This window comes from Peromyscus leucopus, chromosome 9 (genome assembly GCF_004664715.2).
Source record: "Peromyscus leucopus breed LL Stock chromosome 9, UCI_PerLeu_2.1, whole genome shotgun sequence".
Lineage (NCBI taxonomy): Eukaryota > Metazoa > Chordata > Mammalia > Rodentia > Cricetidae > Peromyscus > Peromyscus leucopus.
The window spans coordinates 19,828,034-19,847,578 of record NC_051070.1 but is presented as its reverse complement, the minus strand read 5'-3'; the positions used below and the strand labels follow the sequence as shown (position 1 = coordinate 19,847,578).

The following is a 19,545-nucleotide window of genomic DNA, read 5'->3' as shown; positions in this document are numbered from 1 at the left end:
TGAACACAGGTCTAACTGACAAACCTTGAGGTTGTTGTACAGTAAACTGCATGCAGGAAGACATCAAACCATAGACCATAACAAAGACACAATGATAACACATTACCAAGATACATATTTACAGAAAGAAAAGCCATTGAATCAAAACTTTATAACCAAGTTTTATATAATGACATTTTTATTTTTTTAAATATTTGTGTGTGTGAGTGAACATGTGTCTGAGTGGAGTATGTGAGCATAGTGCCTGCAGAGGCCAGACTAGGGTGTTAGATTTCCGAGTGCTTGAGTAAGAAGCAGTTGTAAGCCACCTGGTGTGGGTGCTAGAAGCCAAACTGGGATCCTCTAGAAGAGCAATGTGCACTCTTACCTGAAGTAGCTCTCTAGCCTCAATTTCCGAAATGGTCCACATCTGGCTGTACATTCTACAACTGAGGTGACTCACGACAAGAGTAGCCGCTTTGGCATAACTGGCAACAGGGCAAAATGTCTGCCTATTATGGTCTGAATTTGAATGTCCCTTATTGTTTTGACTAACCCATCCAGTGGTGTTATCTGGAAGGTTGTGGAGCATTTGGGTGAAAGCAGATCACTAGGGTAAAATTTTGAAGGTTATATCTCTCCCTGGTTCTGTTCTGGTCTAGCTGTTTCCTGGTCCATGCCACGGGAACAGTAGTTGCCTCAAGATACAGACAAACCTTTCCAATGTCACACACTGGTAACACAGACAAACCTTTCCAATGTCTTCCACCTTTGATGTGTTCAAAGTTCTCTGAAACAGTGAGCTAAAAAAACAAACAAGCCTTTTCTCTTTTCAGTTCTTCTGTTGGGTATTTTGACCCCAGCAATGTGAAAAGACTAGGCACAATTATTATGAAGAATGGGGTTACTGCTTCAATAAAGTAAATGTGATCATGAAGTTCTTAGGCCCTTGGAAATGGTTTATGGGAAAATGTAGATGAGTTTGGAGATGTGGGCTAACGGAGTCTTCAAAGCCTCTAAGGGGTGACTCCAGTGGAAATTCTGAAGACCAGAATGCTGACAGAAATACTGATGGTAAGGACTACATACAAAATTTCAGATGGGAACAAAGATCAGAAACAATTAAGCTAGGGGCTTATTTAATGCTCTGACAAAGAATCTAGCCACATTTTGTCTATGTCCTGAAACTTTAAGTGAGACTGAATTAATAATAGTCTAATTTATTTGTCAGTGAAAGTTTCTACACAGCACAGAATTCAGGCTATGAAATGGCTCAATGTAGATGTTAATAAGATTAGTATCACTGACTGAAATAATTGAAGGTGTTAACCTTCCCATTGAAAGGCCCAGGGTATAAAACAGCAAAAGCCCTTGGAATCCATTTAAAAATAGAAAGCTGGAGGGGCCCCCTGCTAGAATTAGGGCCACCCAGTAAAATGCTTTCCCAGGTTTAACCTTGCAGGCAGAGACGGAGACTGTTGCATGTGCAAAGGGGCCACACTATTTCTCAACTGGCAACAGTTGATGTTGTTCATATGGTACTGTTTTATAGGCACATAGAATGCAAGTTATAAAGCCAAAGGCTTGTACCCAGGTTTCATAAAAAACACCCATGAGCCTGTATCCTCTATGAGAAGCACCTGAGCATGCTATGAGTCAAGCTTTGAGGTGAAGTCTAAGTTGCAATAGAGACTCCAGGATTTTAGAGATGCCAAAAAAATAGTGGAATAAGTATGTATGAAAGCTTTTGTGGAGCCAGGACAAGACAGGCCACAAACTCTACAAATGGCAGGGCTGTGGGGCCACAGTGGAATGTCATATGTCAGAGTACCATAGCTTGAGTACATCCCTAAGGCTCATGTTTCAAGTACCTGGTCATCTCTATGGCATTAGTGTGAAGAGTGTAGAGCCTTTAGGAGGTGGGCCTGACTGGTGAAATTAGGTTAGTAGAGGAAGCCTAGTTATGTTACAACTGGAGAAAGGGATGGGGCTGTAACGCCATTTGTCAAAAGAGCCACTGGAGGCCGTTAGTTCTCAAATGACATTAGTAACAGCATAAAGAGCCCAGGGATGTTCTTTGTCCTTTTTCCACACAAAGACACAAGAAAAAGAGAACCATCTATGAATCAGAGAATGGACCTACATCAAAGCCGGAGTTTGCCAGCACCTTGGTGTTGGACTTCCCTGCCTCCAGAACTGTAAGAAATTAATTGGAAACCATTCAATTTATGGATATTTTGCTATAACTGCCCCCAAAGTTCAAGATAAACATTTTCTTAAATAACCATGATACTTAACAGTCTCAGGGCTATGTGTTTCTTTCATTTACTCAACCAACATGTATTAAAACCAGATCACCAGTTAACATTCTATAAAATGTAGTAGATAAAATTTCGAATATAAAACTGTAGTTTTTGCTCAAAGAGAAGAAGTTATGAAACAATTACATAAAATATAAATATAGTCGTGCTATGAGCCAAGAAGGAAAAATTCAAGACTGTTAACAGATATGCGAGCAGAAGAACCCAGGCTATGGCAGTGATTGGCAGGACATATATTCTCATAGTTTAAAGCTTCTCCTTTCTTTTTTTTTTTTTTTTTTTTTTTTTTTGGTTTTTTGAGACAGGGTTTCTCTGTGTAGCTTTGCACCTTTCCTGGAACTCACTTGGTAGCCTAGGCTGGCCTCGAACTCACAGAGATCCGCCTGGCTCTGCCTCCCGAGTGCTGGGATTAAAGGCGTGCGCCACCACCGCCCGGCTAAAGCTTCTCCTTTCATATTAAATAAAGAGAAAACATTAAATATTTCTGGTTTGGCTCTAGAGTTGAGTATTCTTCAGATATTAGACTGGTAAACTCAAAGGCATACCATAACCCATTAAACTGTGGACATTTATTTTGGGAAGCCACATCAGGATGAACTGACCAATCAAATAGCTGCTCTCCTCCTAGCATATGAATTCAGAAGGAAAATGCTAAAGAGGAAAAAAAGACTCCATTTTCTGAACACCTACTTAGATACAATTAATTTTACAAAAACCAGAGTGGATGATTGAACCCTTGAAGAATGTGTCTACTAGAGCATCTGTGTGCTCCAGAGGACTTTTTCATTCAAGTTAAAGATGGAAAAATGTCCAGTACACTTTAAGATTATATATAACAGAGGATCAAGGATAGAACTGAAAGACACAGCAAGAAAGATAAGTGATAACTCAGACTTTCATTCTAAAAGATAAAACTATTTCACTTGAAACCAACAGAAACCTTCAAGTTCCCCTTGTTTTCAATAAGGGGAGTCAGTCACGGACTATGTGAAGCCCTCTGTCTCAGTGTGCTAATACTTGGAAACAAGGTCTTCAAGAGGTAATTAAAGTTAAATTAGGTCACAAGGGTGAGGCCTCAGCCTATAGAATCGTGTTCTTAGAGAGAGAAGAGAGATTAAAAACCCTGTCATTCTCCTCTCTTTACTATTTGAAGACATAATAAAAAGGTTGCTGTCAGTAAGTCAGAAAGAGAGCCTATACGAGAAATGAACCTGCCAAACCTTGTTCTCAGTCTTCAGCCCCTGTGCAAACATAAATCTATTATTTAAGTCAAACTGTGTGTGTATTTTGTTCTGGAAGCCTGAGATGACTAGTACCCCTTCCTCATTCTTGCCTACTCTGGTGTCTAAAGTGCACTCTTATGTGTGACTTAGAGAACAGTCTGCTCAAGTTGTGGGATATATCAGAGAATAACACCATGGTACAGTGTAAGAAGTATTCCTTTACACTTGACAACCAGACAGGAGTAATCATCGGTCAAGGCACTTCCTATGCAGAGAAGGCAATGAATGGGTGATTTTTGTATGTTTGCATTTACTTTTAAATTCTTGAAATTTCATATTCTTTTCTACACAAACATAAGTATTCTGTAGTGAAGCATATCTGAGTATTTTCAGCTTTGACCAGCTTGTCTCCAAATCCTATCAGGGGTTACTGATACAGAGTAAACAAGGCTATAAATCACATACAATGCATTTAATACCTCAGCACTTTGCAAATTGATCTAGAATAGGGGTCAGCTCAAATCACTGTTCAAATGAAACTATTCCCTTCCCATAAAGAGAAGAAGGAATGCACATTAAAGATGGCAAGTGATGGTGGATTCAGATGTGTGGCTGCTTGGTTGCAAGTAGATGGAGGCCAGATTTCCTCAGGTGAGATTCTCCAGTTTATTTATTTGGTAGAAGTTATGGATATTTAAAAGCACACATCTTTGTGCTGGCATTAAACTTGAAATCTGGTGGGCAACTTTTCAAGAAATAAAAGCTACAAACAAAATAGCTTTCATTCCATTCAGCACGCTGTGGGAAACGACTAATGGATAAGCATTACTGTGACTGGCAGGGCGAGCTGCCAATAACAGGGATTCAAGCCCACATAAAAGCAACACTTTCTCGGCTTATTTCACTAATTTGTCAAAGTAGGACATTATCTGACAGGAAAGAAAACAGGGCTGGATGAGCACTGGAGAAGGGAACATTTAGAGTAAAGGCTCTACCTTTTGTCACCACTGGTCTGTAATGTCCCCTTTGTGTAATTAGGATTGACTTTCCCATCCTCTAACTGCACTGCATTCAACAAGAGCTGGTTCTTCTCTGCTAGGACATGCATCCATTATTTACTTATTCCTGCTTTGTCTTCTTACAAAAGAAAAAGGAAGTCTTGTGGTCAGAAGCAAAGCAATGGTGGCATTCTGATACACGTCCTTCAGAGACTGCATACTTTGGCATCCCTACTACCTCCTCATTTGTCTGTGTCCTCCTGTGGGGAAAGGGGAGAGGACTCCAAAAGTGCTCTCATCTCTTTTCCATCTTCACCCCTTAACTCCTAGTTCCTTCTTACTACTTTAAACAGACAAACCAAATTAAATGTTATGAAGGTCAAAACCTACAACTTCTAACACAGACTGAAGTGTCCACCATCATAAAAGGAGAGTCAATTCACTTCATTATAGTTTCAATGTAGTTCAAGATTTAGTGGACAACACCACATTTTATTTCAGACAAGGCTTTTCTCGTAATTGCTAAACACTCTGAATCTGAGGTGGTACTACCTTAGCTCAAATCCTACTTCTATCACTAACTCCTGGGCAGATTTAGATAAGTGAGTTTAATCTCTATGCCCCCACCTCACTTGTGAGTAGTAATTTACATCACATCTTACTGTATCATGCAGAGAATGCATTATATGGACAATTGACTATAATCAAGATTATGTCAGAACACAGCTAAAGTTGCACTGTTTTAAGCTCAGGATTCACTAGTACTATTAAATAGTTGTATGTAAAACCAAGTGAAGGCTCATTTGTCTTAGATAACATAAAACAATATTCTTATACATCAAAAAAGGAAAGGAGTTTAAAATGAAATCCCTTCTTCTAAATTAGCCTCAACTGAAGCTAAGACTTGCACTTGACTTAGAAACATTCCACTTTCCTAAATAATGAGTCAATGGAAACCACAAGCCATGACAGAGTCAGCTTCAAAGCACTGACAAGAGGCCTTGCTCTGTGAGATACATACTTTTGGGGAGATCTGTTGTCAACTTCAGCCTTAAGTCGTAAATTCTCCCTCAACAGGCCACCATTTTCCAACTTCAATTTTTTATTTGCCTAGAAGAAGAGTTAAAAATAATTAAACATAAGCTAACATAAAATTTCCTTGTAAAAATTATGACATGAGCCATCTGCATTCCTTCAGCAATATCAGAAAACTGAACACTATACATAGCCCTCAGAAATGTAAAATTACCAGGGGGTATAGCTTGAAACTGTGACTACAACGAGGCATTTAAAATCCCCAAGCACCTTCTAAATCCTCTACTCAGGGAAATGAAGCTGTGTTAGTTAGCTAGCTCAAAGCCACTAAGGGATCATGTGGTTTTGTTTTGTTTTGACCACAATAGAATGCTCTAAACAAAACAAGATTATATCATCCACAAGTATTTACAAACTAATGCTAAAGAGTTAATTCTTACACCATGAGACTAATTTCTTGGTTACTATTTAAACACTTCTCTAGTGATAAATCTAACACAAGAGAGCTACTGATTTTCGTTATTCAACAAGTCCTTCTTCTTCTGTCTTTCAACTTCTGATACCCTTGAAATCTGGGTAGTATTTCCTAGTAAGTTCCACCAATTGTCCCTTGACATACATATGTAAGAAAAAAGTCCTTTAAGCATAACTTTTTTTTCTTGATTTGTTCAATATCTAAAATTACTAAAAAGCATCCAGTAGCTCATATGGAATACACAGACTGTCACAAAAAGAAGGGGTGGGGGAAGCTGGAAGCTCAGCATCACAGATAGCCTACACAAAACAAACAAACAAACAAAACCAATGCTCTTAGAGTCGAGGATTTTCTTAAAAGCCCCTTTATTTAAATTTCCGTTACTGCATTTGTGTACTACTAACAAAATTAAACTCTATAGATCAGACACCAAACTTAACTCACTCAGCAAAGAAAATGCTATGGTTAGAACATTTATTTTCATAGTTAACAAGTCATAGAATTACTGTCAGGGGAAAAAAGGGTAAACTAAGAATTTTTAAACATAAATAGTAAAAAAAAAAAAACCGACCCATTTTTGACTAACTTCCAGAATGTATTACTTGCCTACTTAAATATAACTGTACCTCAACAGTAACAAGAAAAGGAGGGTGGAGAATACTCATTTGCAACCTATACCCTTACTCAAACTTATCCAAGTTCATTTTGGGCTCTGAGCACTCACTCACCTTCATGGATGCACACAAGTCAGGATGGCGGAGGGTTAATTCTTTAAGTGACTGATAGACACCATTATTACCCCCCCAAGATACAAGGAAAGCCATTTACTTCCTCATACATACCAACCATGAATTAAGCTTTCAAGCATTGCACCATAAAGAGAAGCACTTAGTGAATTTTTTTTTTAGTGAATATTTTTTGATGATGACAAGAAGCTTAAATTAGAACTCACTTGACTTCCTTCCCTACCCCCATACCCTAATACTGGTATCATTATCAGTATGTTTCAAGGTCCCTCACCAGTCCTGTGGCTTTTTAATACTTCTCATTATAGACTGGATAGCTCCTAACTATTAAAAGGAAATAAAGGTTATAAACAGTAGAGTTCTGCCTACTTATACTACCTAGGGATATCAAAGACTTTAATAATTGTGCATTCTCAACTGACTGGGAATGATGTCTCATAATGTTTCCAAACTCACTGAATCCAGGAAGCACCAGAAGTCCATTTGCTCACACCAAGTTGTACTTTCCTGAATCCTTTCTTTTCCTGCATCTGACTTAGATCATTATTTGTACTTCATATATGTGTCTTGTCTCTATAGTCCATGTTTCTTACTCATTTATAATTTATTACTTAATACTATCAGTGGGTACCCCAAACAGGCTTATTAAATATCCCAAATAATTCTGATGTCTTAGGATATCTGTAACCATTGAATTTAAAAATAATTGTGATTTACAAAGCCTTCTTTTCATATATTCTCCACGGTGATATTATAAGCCCAGAGTGAATTCTGCACAGAGCTTCATGCTCTAAGAAGTATTTCTGCCAAAAATTTGGTAACTATAGAAGACCACACACGCTCTGGGCGGTGGTGGCGCACGCCTTTAATCCCAGCACTCGGGAGGCAGAGCCAGGCGGATCTCTGTGAGTTTGAGGACAGCCTGGGCTACCAAGTGAGTTCCAGGAAAAGGCGCAAAGCTACACAGAGAAACCCTGCCTCGAAAAACCAAAAAAAAAAAAAAAAAAAAGAAGACCACACACCACACACAGCTTGCTGGTGGCTCAAAGGAAAAATTGGAAGTCACAGGAGAAACTGCTGATTAATAATATTAGATGTCATTCCTTTTAGTTTTTCTTATCTTTTCACAAAGGTAACGTGTTTACACTAAGGCTGTCTGCTAACACACAAGTGAACTATATACTTCCCTTATAAGCATGCAGGGAAGTATGGATGTAGTTCCTTTTTTTCTGAAAGCAGTTTCCTTCTTCCTTTCACACTGGCCTTTTATGAATTGCACAGCATTTGTTTTCTATATGGACAATGGTTTACACTGAGTTGAAGATGTTCCTCTACTACTTAACCTCTCTGAAGATATGAGAGCTAATATGCAGTGGATCTTCTATAAAATATCATATGGAGTCCACTAATGATTTCATGGCTCAGGATGCAGTAATTCAGAACAAGAAGAGCATTTTAAGAGAATACAGATAGGTTAAAAGGGCGGTTGTAGAAAAGAGTGCTATAAAACCATACTCATTTAGCACTACTGTACTCCAGGGTAGATAATCCTGAAGTCAAGCTAAAGATTCTTTGTTCCAGAAAACAATGCAATACCTGTCACTGCCCTAGTGTTAATAGCATGCATCATTATCTCCTTTCTAGATTTAAAAAATCCTAAAAGTTTGCTCCCCCTCCCCTCAACTAATATTAATATTCTCTCTATCCTGTTGGATGGATAGACAAATAGGAAAATGAATCCGCCTCATATGCCACATTACTCTTTTGTATAAGTGGTCTTCTCACAGCTTTCTCTGAATTAGTCAGCAAACTTTCAATATGTACTTATATTCAGCTTTCAAGACCAGAGACTGCAGTGCTAGGAAAGATACTGTTAAAATCTTTTGTTCAGCTGGTACAGCGAGACACACCAGTAATCCTAACACTAGGAGTGAAGCAGGAGGGTGGTTAGTTTGAGGCCAGCTTGGGCTACATAGTACAAGATCCAGACAATCTTGGGCTATATAGTGAGATTTTGCCTCAAAAAACAAGTGAATAAATGTTTCTTTGCTAAGTTGGGAAATGGGATATGTTTGTTTCAATGCCTAAAAAGCAGCCACTGCTGTAAACTTAAAAAAATGAAGGCAAACCACAAAGATGGGGGACAGAAACACATCCTTTCCACTGATGCAATTCTTCCAGAAGAACTCTCATACACAAGCACGACAGCATCTCCCAATATAGTCACAAATGGAACCACCTGATGGTTCTTGGCAGCTAATGACAGCTAATGAGACTATGTTTTCGTATTGCATGTAAATGCTCATCCAGGGTTCAGTCCTGCTCTCACAAATTAGCTTATGGAGAGTCAAGGTATATGGCTATTTATACTTGTGAAAGTACTTAAAATACTGTAGAACTTTAAAAATAACCATCATAGATTTTTTCCCCCAGACTACAACTTACCTCTTTTAACTTAGCCACATCATCTTTCACTTTTTCATAGATTTCATTAGCTGTTCTGAGTTTTTTCTTCCACTCTGCTACGGTTTCCAGGTCAGTTTTACTTGGATTATCTGCCGCTGGATGTTTGTCTTCATTTTGGCTGCCCTGCATCAAGGTTAAAGGGTCCAGAATAGTCTTGATCTGTGACTCCAAGCTGAGGTTTTTACTTTTAAGTTCTTCTACTTCTTTCTGCAAACAATCTATTTCATCCTGAAAGAGCATGGAATTCAATAATCAGGTATGGACTAACTCTTGTGTATGCTAAGCCAAAGCCAATGTGTTCTTGAATATTACACTCAAACTTTTATACATACACTAATTCAGTGTATGTATAGTTTTGTAAGGAAAAAGTCAGTTTAAATTCTCAAAATGCTTTTTGACTCTTATAAAAATTGGTACCAATTACTTACATTTTAATTCAAAGACAACTATGGTTTTATATATATAAATGTCAATCCTTCAATTTTGTTAAGATATCAAGAAAATAAGAACAAAACATGCCGGGCGGTGGTGGCGCACGCCTTTAATCCCAGCACTCGGGAGGCAGAGCCAGGAGGATCTCTGTGAGTTTGAGGACAGCCTGGTCTACCAAGTGAGTTCCAGGAAAGGTGCAAAGCTACACAGAGAAACCCTGTCTCGAAAAACCAAAAAAAAAACCAAAAAAAAAGAACAAAACATGAATTTCAACATAAAGTAGATTCTAATTGAGAAGGAAAATTTAAGGCATGTTAATTGCTTTATAGGGAGAAATTTAAAAACTGTTGTTCAAAATAGCCAACGAGAATTTTGTTTATACTTTTGCTTCTGTATCGAAGTAGGAATGAGATTCTTCCACTTTTCACCCCAGATTAATATCAGTAGTGGGCCTTCAACCACTAGTCAGAGCTGTTCCAAATATCACTCTGGAACTGCTGTTGCTCTTGCATGTGACAGCAAACATTTGGAGCAGATTCTTCTGTGTAATGCTGGGAGGTTCTGCTGATCAGAGGTTGCAGACTACTGTAGCCTGGCAGCTTTCTCTAGGATCGGCAACATGGAGGACTCCCTCCTTCCAGCAAAAACCTCCTGCTCTCTACCCCACCTTATGTGGAGGATGTCTCTGGGCCCAGGATGTCTGACTTATGTCAAGGGTGAGACTCTTGACACAGTTCTCTGCAAAAGCTCTTCCCCCGATGACCCACATGGTAATTAGGCAAGTGCTCTAGCCATTTTGATAGGACCCTGTTGCCACCTACGAAGCCTTGTTATAAGAGCATGCCACCTAATGCAAATTAGGATTTGTCCCCAGGCTCCCCAATCCTATATATTTCTTATATTCTGGAATAAAGTTGAGCTGATTCACTGAAGTCTGTCTCCTGGAGGGCTGTCTCCATCGTACCCACAGCTGTCTGAATCCTGTTCCCCACTTCTGCTCCCTCCACTCTCGTGGACCAATGCAGCCAACGATCCCGAGGAAGAAGCACAGCCACAGTGTAATAGCATTTATTCTTCTATAATGGACATATCATCTTAATCTGAGATGGGCAAAAATTCTAACAGAAAAGAAACTCCAAATGTCAGTGCTTGTCTGAATGTCCCTCCCAATCTCCTGCTGAAATGTAACTGTCATTGTGAGACCATTACAAGGGGGAAATATCAACAGGTGATTAGTCCAAGAGGCCCTCATGAATGGGTTAATACTAATATCTAGGTTATCAATGAATGGGTTCCCGACTTCTCTTGTTCCTTTGTTCCATCATCATGTTGACAATGCCTTAACTTTAGCTTACAGAAGCATAAGCCAGGTTAAGGTGTTCTGACTTTAAAGCAAGAGAAAATAGACTTAAGTCAATGACCTCTCTAATTAATATCTATGGCATTTATTAATTATGGAAGAGTGCATTTTAGATTTGTTACAGTACTATTTACTAGTAAATTATAATGCATTTCTAAAAGAAACCGTGTTCTTCCAGACCCCACTATTTGTTTGTTTGTTTTGACAAGGTCTTTGTGTCAGTGGTTCTCAACCTGATGTTGAGCAACTCTTTCATAGGTGCTGCATATCAGGTATTTACACTGGGATTCATAACAGAAGCAAAATTTCAGCTACGAAGTAGCAATGAAAATAATTTTATGGTTGGGGCACGACAATGTGAGAAATAACAGATTGCAACATTAGGAAGGTTGAGAATCACTGCTCTATGTAATCCTGGCTGTCCTGGAACTCACTATGTAGACCAGGCAGACCTTGAATTCGCAGAGATCTGCCTGCCTGTCTCCCAAGTGATGGAATTAAAGGGATGTGCTACAATACCCAATATAAGAAGTTGCATTCTTCAATGAATAAATAAACATGCACTTATCTATTCACAAATGTGGAAAACATGTAGGAATGAACATTTATTTCATCACTTATGCTGTAGTATATTAAAATGTTTGAGGCAGCTGAGGTAGTCTCCATGTACAAAGTCTAATTTAAAGTTACTTTCTATCATACTATATGTATATAGCAGTATAAATATTTGTTGTGGGCCAATCAGTCATTCTGTCTTTCTTCAAATTGACCAACCCTAAATTAGGGGATGAAGACACTTCAGAGTCTTAAAACACCCCAGCCCTCGAGAAAAGACTGACCTTTTAGCTTCACAAGGCCCCTCTGCTTTGCCCCTCAGTCTTTCCTTGTGTGTCTGCTGCACGTGTGTTTCCTTACCCCCACAAAAAGCCTTTAACTGCTAAAAACAAGGGTTGGATATCTTCTATACATCCAGATCAAATATAATCTACACACACATGCACATGGAGATGTATATATTATAAAACTTCCACCCCTCCTTTAGTGGTGAGAAAATGACAACAGGGCTGAATGTCTACCATTCAAAAGAATATTTATTCCAGCAGCAGTCGTTCATTGGTAAAAATTCCACCTTCACCATAGATCAGTAGCTCATTCACCTTTAGATGAAAATCTGAAATAACATATTTCACACTGAAATCCCTGGGCTAACAGATGACATAACTTTTATTTAGTGTACCAGAATTCATCATGTTTATAATCACCACTGAATCTATAAGCAGTAACAAATTAATTGAGTTCCCTAAGTGGGCTTCTTTAATCTAATTGCTCATTTTTTTTTTTTAAATTGACCCAAAGAAGTACAGAGTATTAAACAGACCAACACACACACACACACACACACACACACACACACACACACACACACACTCTTTTAAAAAGGAGGGGGCCAGAGAGACAGCTCAGGGATTAAGAGCACTGCTGCTCTTCTAAAGGACCTGGGTTTGATGCCCAGCACCCACATGGCAGCCCCAGGTGATTCAACACCTTCTCCTGCCCTCAGATACCAGGCACTCAAGTGGTGCACAGGCAAACATGCACACAAAACACTTACACACATAAAATAAAAATCACAAATTAAAAAATAATTTTAAAGAAGGAAAAGAAAAAAGGGAAATGTTTCCACTTTTTCCTATTCTATGAAATCCTAGTCTTTACTTAAATAAAACCATTTCTCACCAGCCTGGTCTACAGAGTGAGTTCCAGGACTGCCAGGACTGCTTCACAGAGAAACCCTGTCTTGAAAAACCAAAAAAAAAAATCTCCCTATTTAAAATAGAAAAGGAAAAACTTATCAAATACCTTTTGATTGGTACTGAATGTTTCAGACTAGGCATGGGGGTGAATATGTGTAATCATAAGGGTCACAAGACTCTCCAAAACAAACAATCCCTCCTCCCCAAAGAAGACTCGAGGAAAATAAAAAGAGCAAGGGTTCACAGGATGTGGGTCTCAGACCGGTTGACCTAAGTCAACTGTGAAATCACATTAAAGCTGTTTCAGTTACCTCATACTCTTTGTGGAGCAGCTCGAGTCTTGTTCTCCGAAGGTGCTTCCTGACTGTAGGGCTTAGCATAGGTTCACTTTCACCTGTTCCTCCTGGAGGGGAAAAAATCCTCAGTTTTGCTTGCTTTGGGTAAAATAAAAATGAACTTTTCTTTCATATTGTATTATACAACTTCCCAGAAATAAAATCTGAATAGGTAGATTGGAGACTCTGGTCCAGTTAAGGATAATATGAAGCTAATTAAGGTTTAAAAAAGAAAATTAGTGCCACATTAGGGGAGGCAAGAGGAGTTTCAAACAGCAGCTAGAAGAATCACAGGTTCAGAGAGACTCTTGGTGCTTTGTTTTTACTTTAGGGGTAAATTTTTGTTTATCTTCAGTAAACATTGAAAGTGAGCCTATAATTAGCCAGAGGTACACAGCACCTTTCCGGAAACTTAAGTAGTTGTCGTGGTCTAAAGTTAGGGGAAACTGTCTTCAATACTGTTTGTGATGGAAATGGAAAGGAAGATACATGACAGAGAGCAAAAGACTGAGTGGGACTTTGGGATCTTGGGGGGTGGGGTGGTTACCATTAGGCCATTCTTTATTTTAACCCCGAGGGGGGAAAAACATGAACAACACCCAAAGAAATACCTTCAGTGTTGTGTTTACTTACCTAAATATCTTACCATAGCAAAGTCAAGGGAAGAAAGGGTCACACAGGATTAATTTATCAATTTTGAATACCACAAATCTAAAGACAATTGTTAATTAAAACACATCTGGGTACTAGTGGCACAATTCTCACTGAATCTAATGACCCAGTTACAGGTCACTACAGTTACAGGACTGAGGGCCAGCACTAGCTGTGCACCCCAGTTTGTGGGAAATGCACCCACTATGAGTTCTTTCAGAGAGCTCTGAACTAACACTGGGGTTACTGCCTTTGTGTTAGCAACACGATAGCCAAAACAGTTTACAGATGTTCTTTCTCAGACAGTCTATCCAAGCACGAGGATGAATGGACTATTTCATCTCAGAGTTCATTCGTATGATTTAGATAGGAATGAATTGCTGTGGGATAGTGCTTTTGTAGGTTTTTTGCTGGTTTAATAAAACGCTGATTGGCCAGTAGCTAGGCAGGAAGTATAGGCGGGGTGAGCAGACTAAAGAACGCTGGGAAGAGGAAAGGCAGGAGTCGCCAGCCAGATGCAGAGGAAGCAAGATGTAAATGTCTAACTGAGAAAAGGTACCGAGCCACGTGGCTAAACATAGATAAGAATTATGGGTTAATTTAAGTGTAAGAGCTAATCAGTAATAAGTCTGAGCTAATGGCCGAGCAGTTATAATTAATATAAGCCTCTGTGTGTTTACTTGGGGGATATGAGTGGGAGAGATCTGTCCCAACTGTCGGCAGACTGGGACACAAAACTTCCAACTACAAATGGTGCCAAAACGAGGGGCAAGAGTTTCCACTTAAAACCTAAGAAAGCTTTAAAAAAAAGATTCTAAAATGGAGCTAAAAACAGCTTCCTAGTTGTGTCTCTCAGGCAAGCAGTGAGCTACAGTATGTCGGGTTCACAATGGCATGTGGGCTTGAGTGCAACATGACATATTCCCATGGTACACAGAGGCATCTCCAAGCCACACAGTGCACTGCATGGCAGATTTAGCTTTTGCTATAACAAAAAAAAAAAAAAAAAAAAAAAGTTTTTGGGTTACACACTGCCGGATTCTGGGAGGCATAGACCCACTGCCTCCCGGAATCCGGCAGTGAGCATGGTTCTCCCAAAGCTGGCTGTAAATGTAGTTCCGCCATGTGGGGAAGCTGAGGTGGGTGGAGCCAGCAGCCAAAGCTGCTATTTTAGTCCTAGTAAGTCCTTGTAATGCTGGAGTTTAAAGCAATACATTCACAATAAGGCAGATTCAGATGGAATAAGACTTTGAATGGTTTACACTGTGTGTAAAAATGTATGTAGGCTTGAAAGAGAGAAAAAAGAATATAGACAGTTATATTAAAGAAATAGAAAATTTTAAAAACTAAAGTCTTTTAAAGAGACAGTAAAAGTAATATAAAAATAAGCCACGTAAAGATGGACATCACACACAGAGTCTGGATTATATTGCTTTTTGGATTTTTAACTGGAGAGAGACATTTGATTATAAAGGCTGCTGAATTAAACCAATATGTATATTTTAAAGGTATCTTGACTTCAAAATTTATGTCTAAGGATACGTTGCTTTGGAAAGGAGGCTCTGCTTTTGTTTTCACAGGAAGCAAGAGGCTTCTAGGTTAAGATACATCAGGTTTGAACAACCAAGACCTCCTGAAAGGTCTCCAATTACACCATGGTCGAGATGATCCAATATCCAAAAACAGGTTCAAGGCAACTGGCTCAGAGAATACAGCCTCACAGACTGCTCCAGTCAGGACTTGACCATAATCCTAAAATTTTCTTTGTATCCCCATAAGAATACAGTGCCCTATATCTGCAGGAAGTAGCCTAGAAAACTACACCCACACTCCCAAAAAATAGATTATGTATGTTTGTCTTTGTTTAGGTAGTTGGTTACAAATGGTTATTGGTCATAGTCAATCTCTTTCTAAAAGAAAACAGGGGAACATCATAGAAATATAGGCTATAGATATCATAGGATAAAAGGATAGATTGTTGAACCTACTTTTAAAGAGCAACTTTTTAAAAATGTTTTACATTGATATAGATTTTAGTTTATTGATACAAATTTAAAGTCAATTTTGTTATACTGTATGTATATTTCTACTCTTGTTTAAGGTATTATGTTTGTGCAGCTCATTTAAATTGTAATAGATAATTAAGAAATACAGATTAATAATTAGCCTTCTACGAGAATCAAACTTGTAGTCATGTTAAGTTTTCTAAGTATACATAGATATGTTTCAATTAGATAGGTAATCTTCAAACACTTCAAAGACCTACAGAATATGGCATTTAAAATGTTTTAAAAACAGACTTTCTGGACAGTGAGACATGTCTGCTCCTGGCAGGACCGATTTACTTCAAAGATAAAGATGGGCATCAAAGATACTCCATATGGGGTTTATCTTCTTCTTAGCAAAAATAGGCATTCGGGCAAGAAACTGTTCTTGTCTGGACTGCTTGACAAAATATTGTATCAACTAGACATGCAGGACTCATATGAAGGTGACCACTGAACTTTACAAGATGAGATGGTCCTTCAGGTTCCTGCTTTATAGAAGAGCCTGCCAGACATTCTACAGGACACAGAGAAAAATGACTGAGAGACTCTAGGCCTGAAGAATGAATGCCCCAACATTGCAGAAGAACATTGGGTAACTGTCCAGGTAGTCAGCTGTTTCTGTCATTTCCAGAACTTTTTAAAAATTGGTTACAATGCTCTTCCTGTTTACTTCAGTAATATATCCTTCTGAGGTCTTTGGTGTAGTTGAAGACTAGATAGTTATAATTATTGGTAATGGTTATATTGGTTATGGTTATATTGGTTATGATAAAAGATAAATTAGATATGAAACTTTAGACTCACAAATATAGGATAGAATATTTTCTTTAATTTTGCCAAATACAAATAAACTAGATATTATAACTATAATTCTTGCTTGATAACTGTTCAATTATATGTAATTTTACTATGTTAAGGTTAAAATCTTCCTTTTTGTATAGACAGAAAAGGGGAAATGCTGTGGGATAATGCTTTTGTACACTGGTTTAATAAAAAACTGATTGGCCAGTAGCTAGGCAGGAAGTATAGGTGGGGCAAGCAGACTAAAGGAATGCTGGGAAGAGGAAAAGCAGAGTCAAGAGTCACCAGCCAGATGCAGAGGAATCAAGATGTAAATGTCTAACTGAGAAAAGGTACCAAGCCACGTGACATAAATAAGAATTATGGGTTAATTTAAGTGTAAGAGCTAGTCAGTAATAAGTCTGAGCTAATGGCTGGGCAGTTATAATTAATAGAAGCTTCTATGAGTTTACTTGGGGGATGTGAGTGGGAGAGATTTGTCCTAACCACCGGCAGGCTGGGACACAGAAAAACTTCCAACTACAATGAATAAAGCAGGAAGAGATGCGATAAAAAGCTAAGGAAAAGCATTAAACTACTTTAATTTCAATGCTCTCATCTTACACAAAGACCTGACTCCTTGCTAACATTAAGTGAGTCTAAGTATAGAGAGTTTAACCCATAGACTGCAAAGTAGCAGAGAAGGAGCCTTCTGCAAGACTTCACCCATGGCCATAAAAGAAGTTTTGCAGCCAGCTTGGATCCCAAAGTCCCACTCAGTCTTTTGCTCTCTGTCATGTATCTTCCTTTCCATTTCCATCACAAACAGTATTGAAGACAGTTTTCCCTAACTTTAGACCACTACAACTACTTAAGTTTCCTGAAAGGTGCTGTGTACCTCTGGCTAATTATAGGCTCACTTTTAATGTTTACTGAAGATAAACAAAAATTTACCCCTAAAGTAAAAACAAAGCACCAAGAGTCTCTCTGAACCTGTTATCTCCTAGCTGCTGTTTGAAACTCCTCTTGCCTCTCCTAATGTGGCACTAATTTTCTTTTTTAAACCTTAATTAGCTTCATATTACTCTTTACTGGACCAGAGTCTCCAATCTGACTATCTAAATTTTGTCTAGCCTCTATAGTGCAGGCCACATACCACCACCCAGGCACCATTGCTAAAGCACCCTTGGGGCACACCACTCCCTTGCTCAAAACCTAAATGTCACCAACTTCATCAAGCCTCTCTCAGAGTTCCTCACCTTCTTTCCAACACTCTCTAGCCCTTTATTTGCCCTTCTTAGCACCCGTGACTTTAAACTATTAATATTTCTGTTCACATGCAGTCTCTAATATAAGCTGCATGTGGCCTTTGAGTTATTTCAGATCTTTACGATCCTTTGCACAACATATTATATATAATTACTAAGAAAGCCAATATGATGTTGATCTTTAACAATGGAAACTTATCAGTCTTCCCCCATACAAACACTGTTTATAAATTGTCTTAAATCTATCTTATGCACATATAAAATAGACCCTTACCAATAATCTCTTTGCAAGGATTTTCTGGAGTGATAGGGACTCTGCAAGCTGGACACTGGCTGTTATTCTTCAACCACAAGTCGATACAAATGGAACAAAACACATGGTTGTTGGTGCATACAACTGGTTGACGCACCTTTGAAAAAGAAGAAAAGAGGAAAAAAAAAAGAAACATTACTTTTAGTACAGAGCAACCGCCATAACTGGATTCCCAATATGATTTTGTTTAGAGCAAACAAATCGTCCCTTTCAAGTATGGGGTAGTAAGTAGGGTAAGGAGAGCACACTGAGGAGTGTCAAACAATGCTTCTCTTGACCACGCTGTCCTCCTATGACAGAGATGCTGGATGACAAGAGCTGGTCATGGAGACCGCAACTTTGATCTGAGATGCTTATTATGTATTTAACATTCATGGGCAAAAAGGAAAATACTTCCTATTTAATAATTCTGGGACTTTTTCCCCTCAGCCTATTTTCTACTAAAATTATAGGATAGCAGAATCATCAATGTGAATTCTTCAGTGTATTCCACTATATCATAAAGTACCAACAACCCCCTACTAAGCATTACAAAAAGATATGTAATGATTTTGAAGTGGTTTGTCATGACTTCACTGCCCAATATAATGGATTGGGGTAATATGACCTTTAAGAAAGGTGACTCTGTGTTGGGGGAAGTCAGGTCTTGGTAACAGTGATTAATTCCCACAAGAGTTGGTTGATAAACAAAGACCAAGTCTGGCCCTCTCCCTGGTCTCTTGTTTCCTATCTCACCACATAACTCCCTTTCTTTCTTTTCTCCTTCTTCTCTCCCCTCTTCACATGACTAGAAATTCAGGTCATATTATGTTCATGGATGTTCTAATTTTATCCTGCTGTTCATAAAATTTCTTAAGAGCCCCAGACTTCTAAATACTAGGACGACAGCACCATATTTATCCTATAGTCCCTTCTTCCCAACCACATACTACTGTAGTATTTTTAAAAGTAACTTATACCCCAAGAGTAAGAAGCCCAGTAATGAAGGAAGCCGTTTCCTTAGACTAGTAGCCAGTTTGGAATGGTAATTGAGGTGGTTTGAATAAAAATAGCTCCCATAAGCTCATATATTTTAATGCTCAGTTACCAGGAAGTAGAACTGTGGAAAGGATTCGGAGGCATGGCCTTGTGGGAGCAGGTAGGTAGATTACTGGGCTTTGAGGTTTCAAAAGCCTGAGCCAAGCACAGTCCCACACCCACACCCTGGTCCCTGCCTGCAGATCAGGATGTAGCTCTCAATTACTTCTCCAGTACCATGACTGCCATCCCTCTAAAACTTATGGAAGCCAATATTGAAGACAGAACCATACACATTATATAAGGGACATCAAGATGCTCCACCTTGTAAGAAACTACGTAAA

At 38.7% G+C, this 19,545-nt stretch overlaps 1 protein-coding gene across 1 annotated transcript in view; it reads right to left on the bottom strand.

Annotated features, from left to right (window-relative positions):
• Positions 1-19,545, bottom strand: part of Obi1 (ORC ubiquitin ligase 1) — a 49,319-nt gene that overhangs the window by 17,901 nt on the left and 11,873 nt on the right. The window contains exons 2-5 of the mRNA XM_028879914.2: positions 18,146-18,281; positions 13,101-13,192; positions 9,223-9,471; positions 5,543-5,631 (exon numbers count right to left, since the gene is read on the bottom strand). Of these exons, the coding sequence (XP_028735747.1) occupies positions 5,543-5,631; positions 9,223-9,471; positions 13,101-13,192; positions 18,146-18,281 (566 nt within the window). The remainder of the gene's footprint in view (positions 1-5,542; positions 5,632-9,222; positions 9,472-13,100; positions 13,193-18,145; positions 18,282-19,545) is intronic.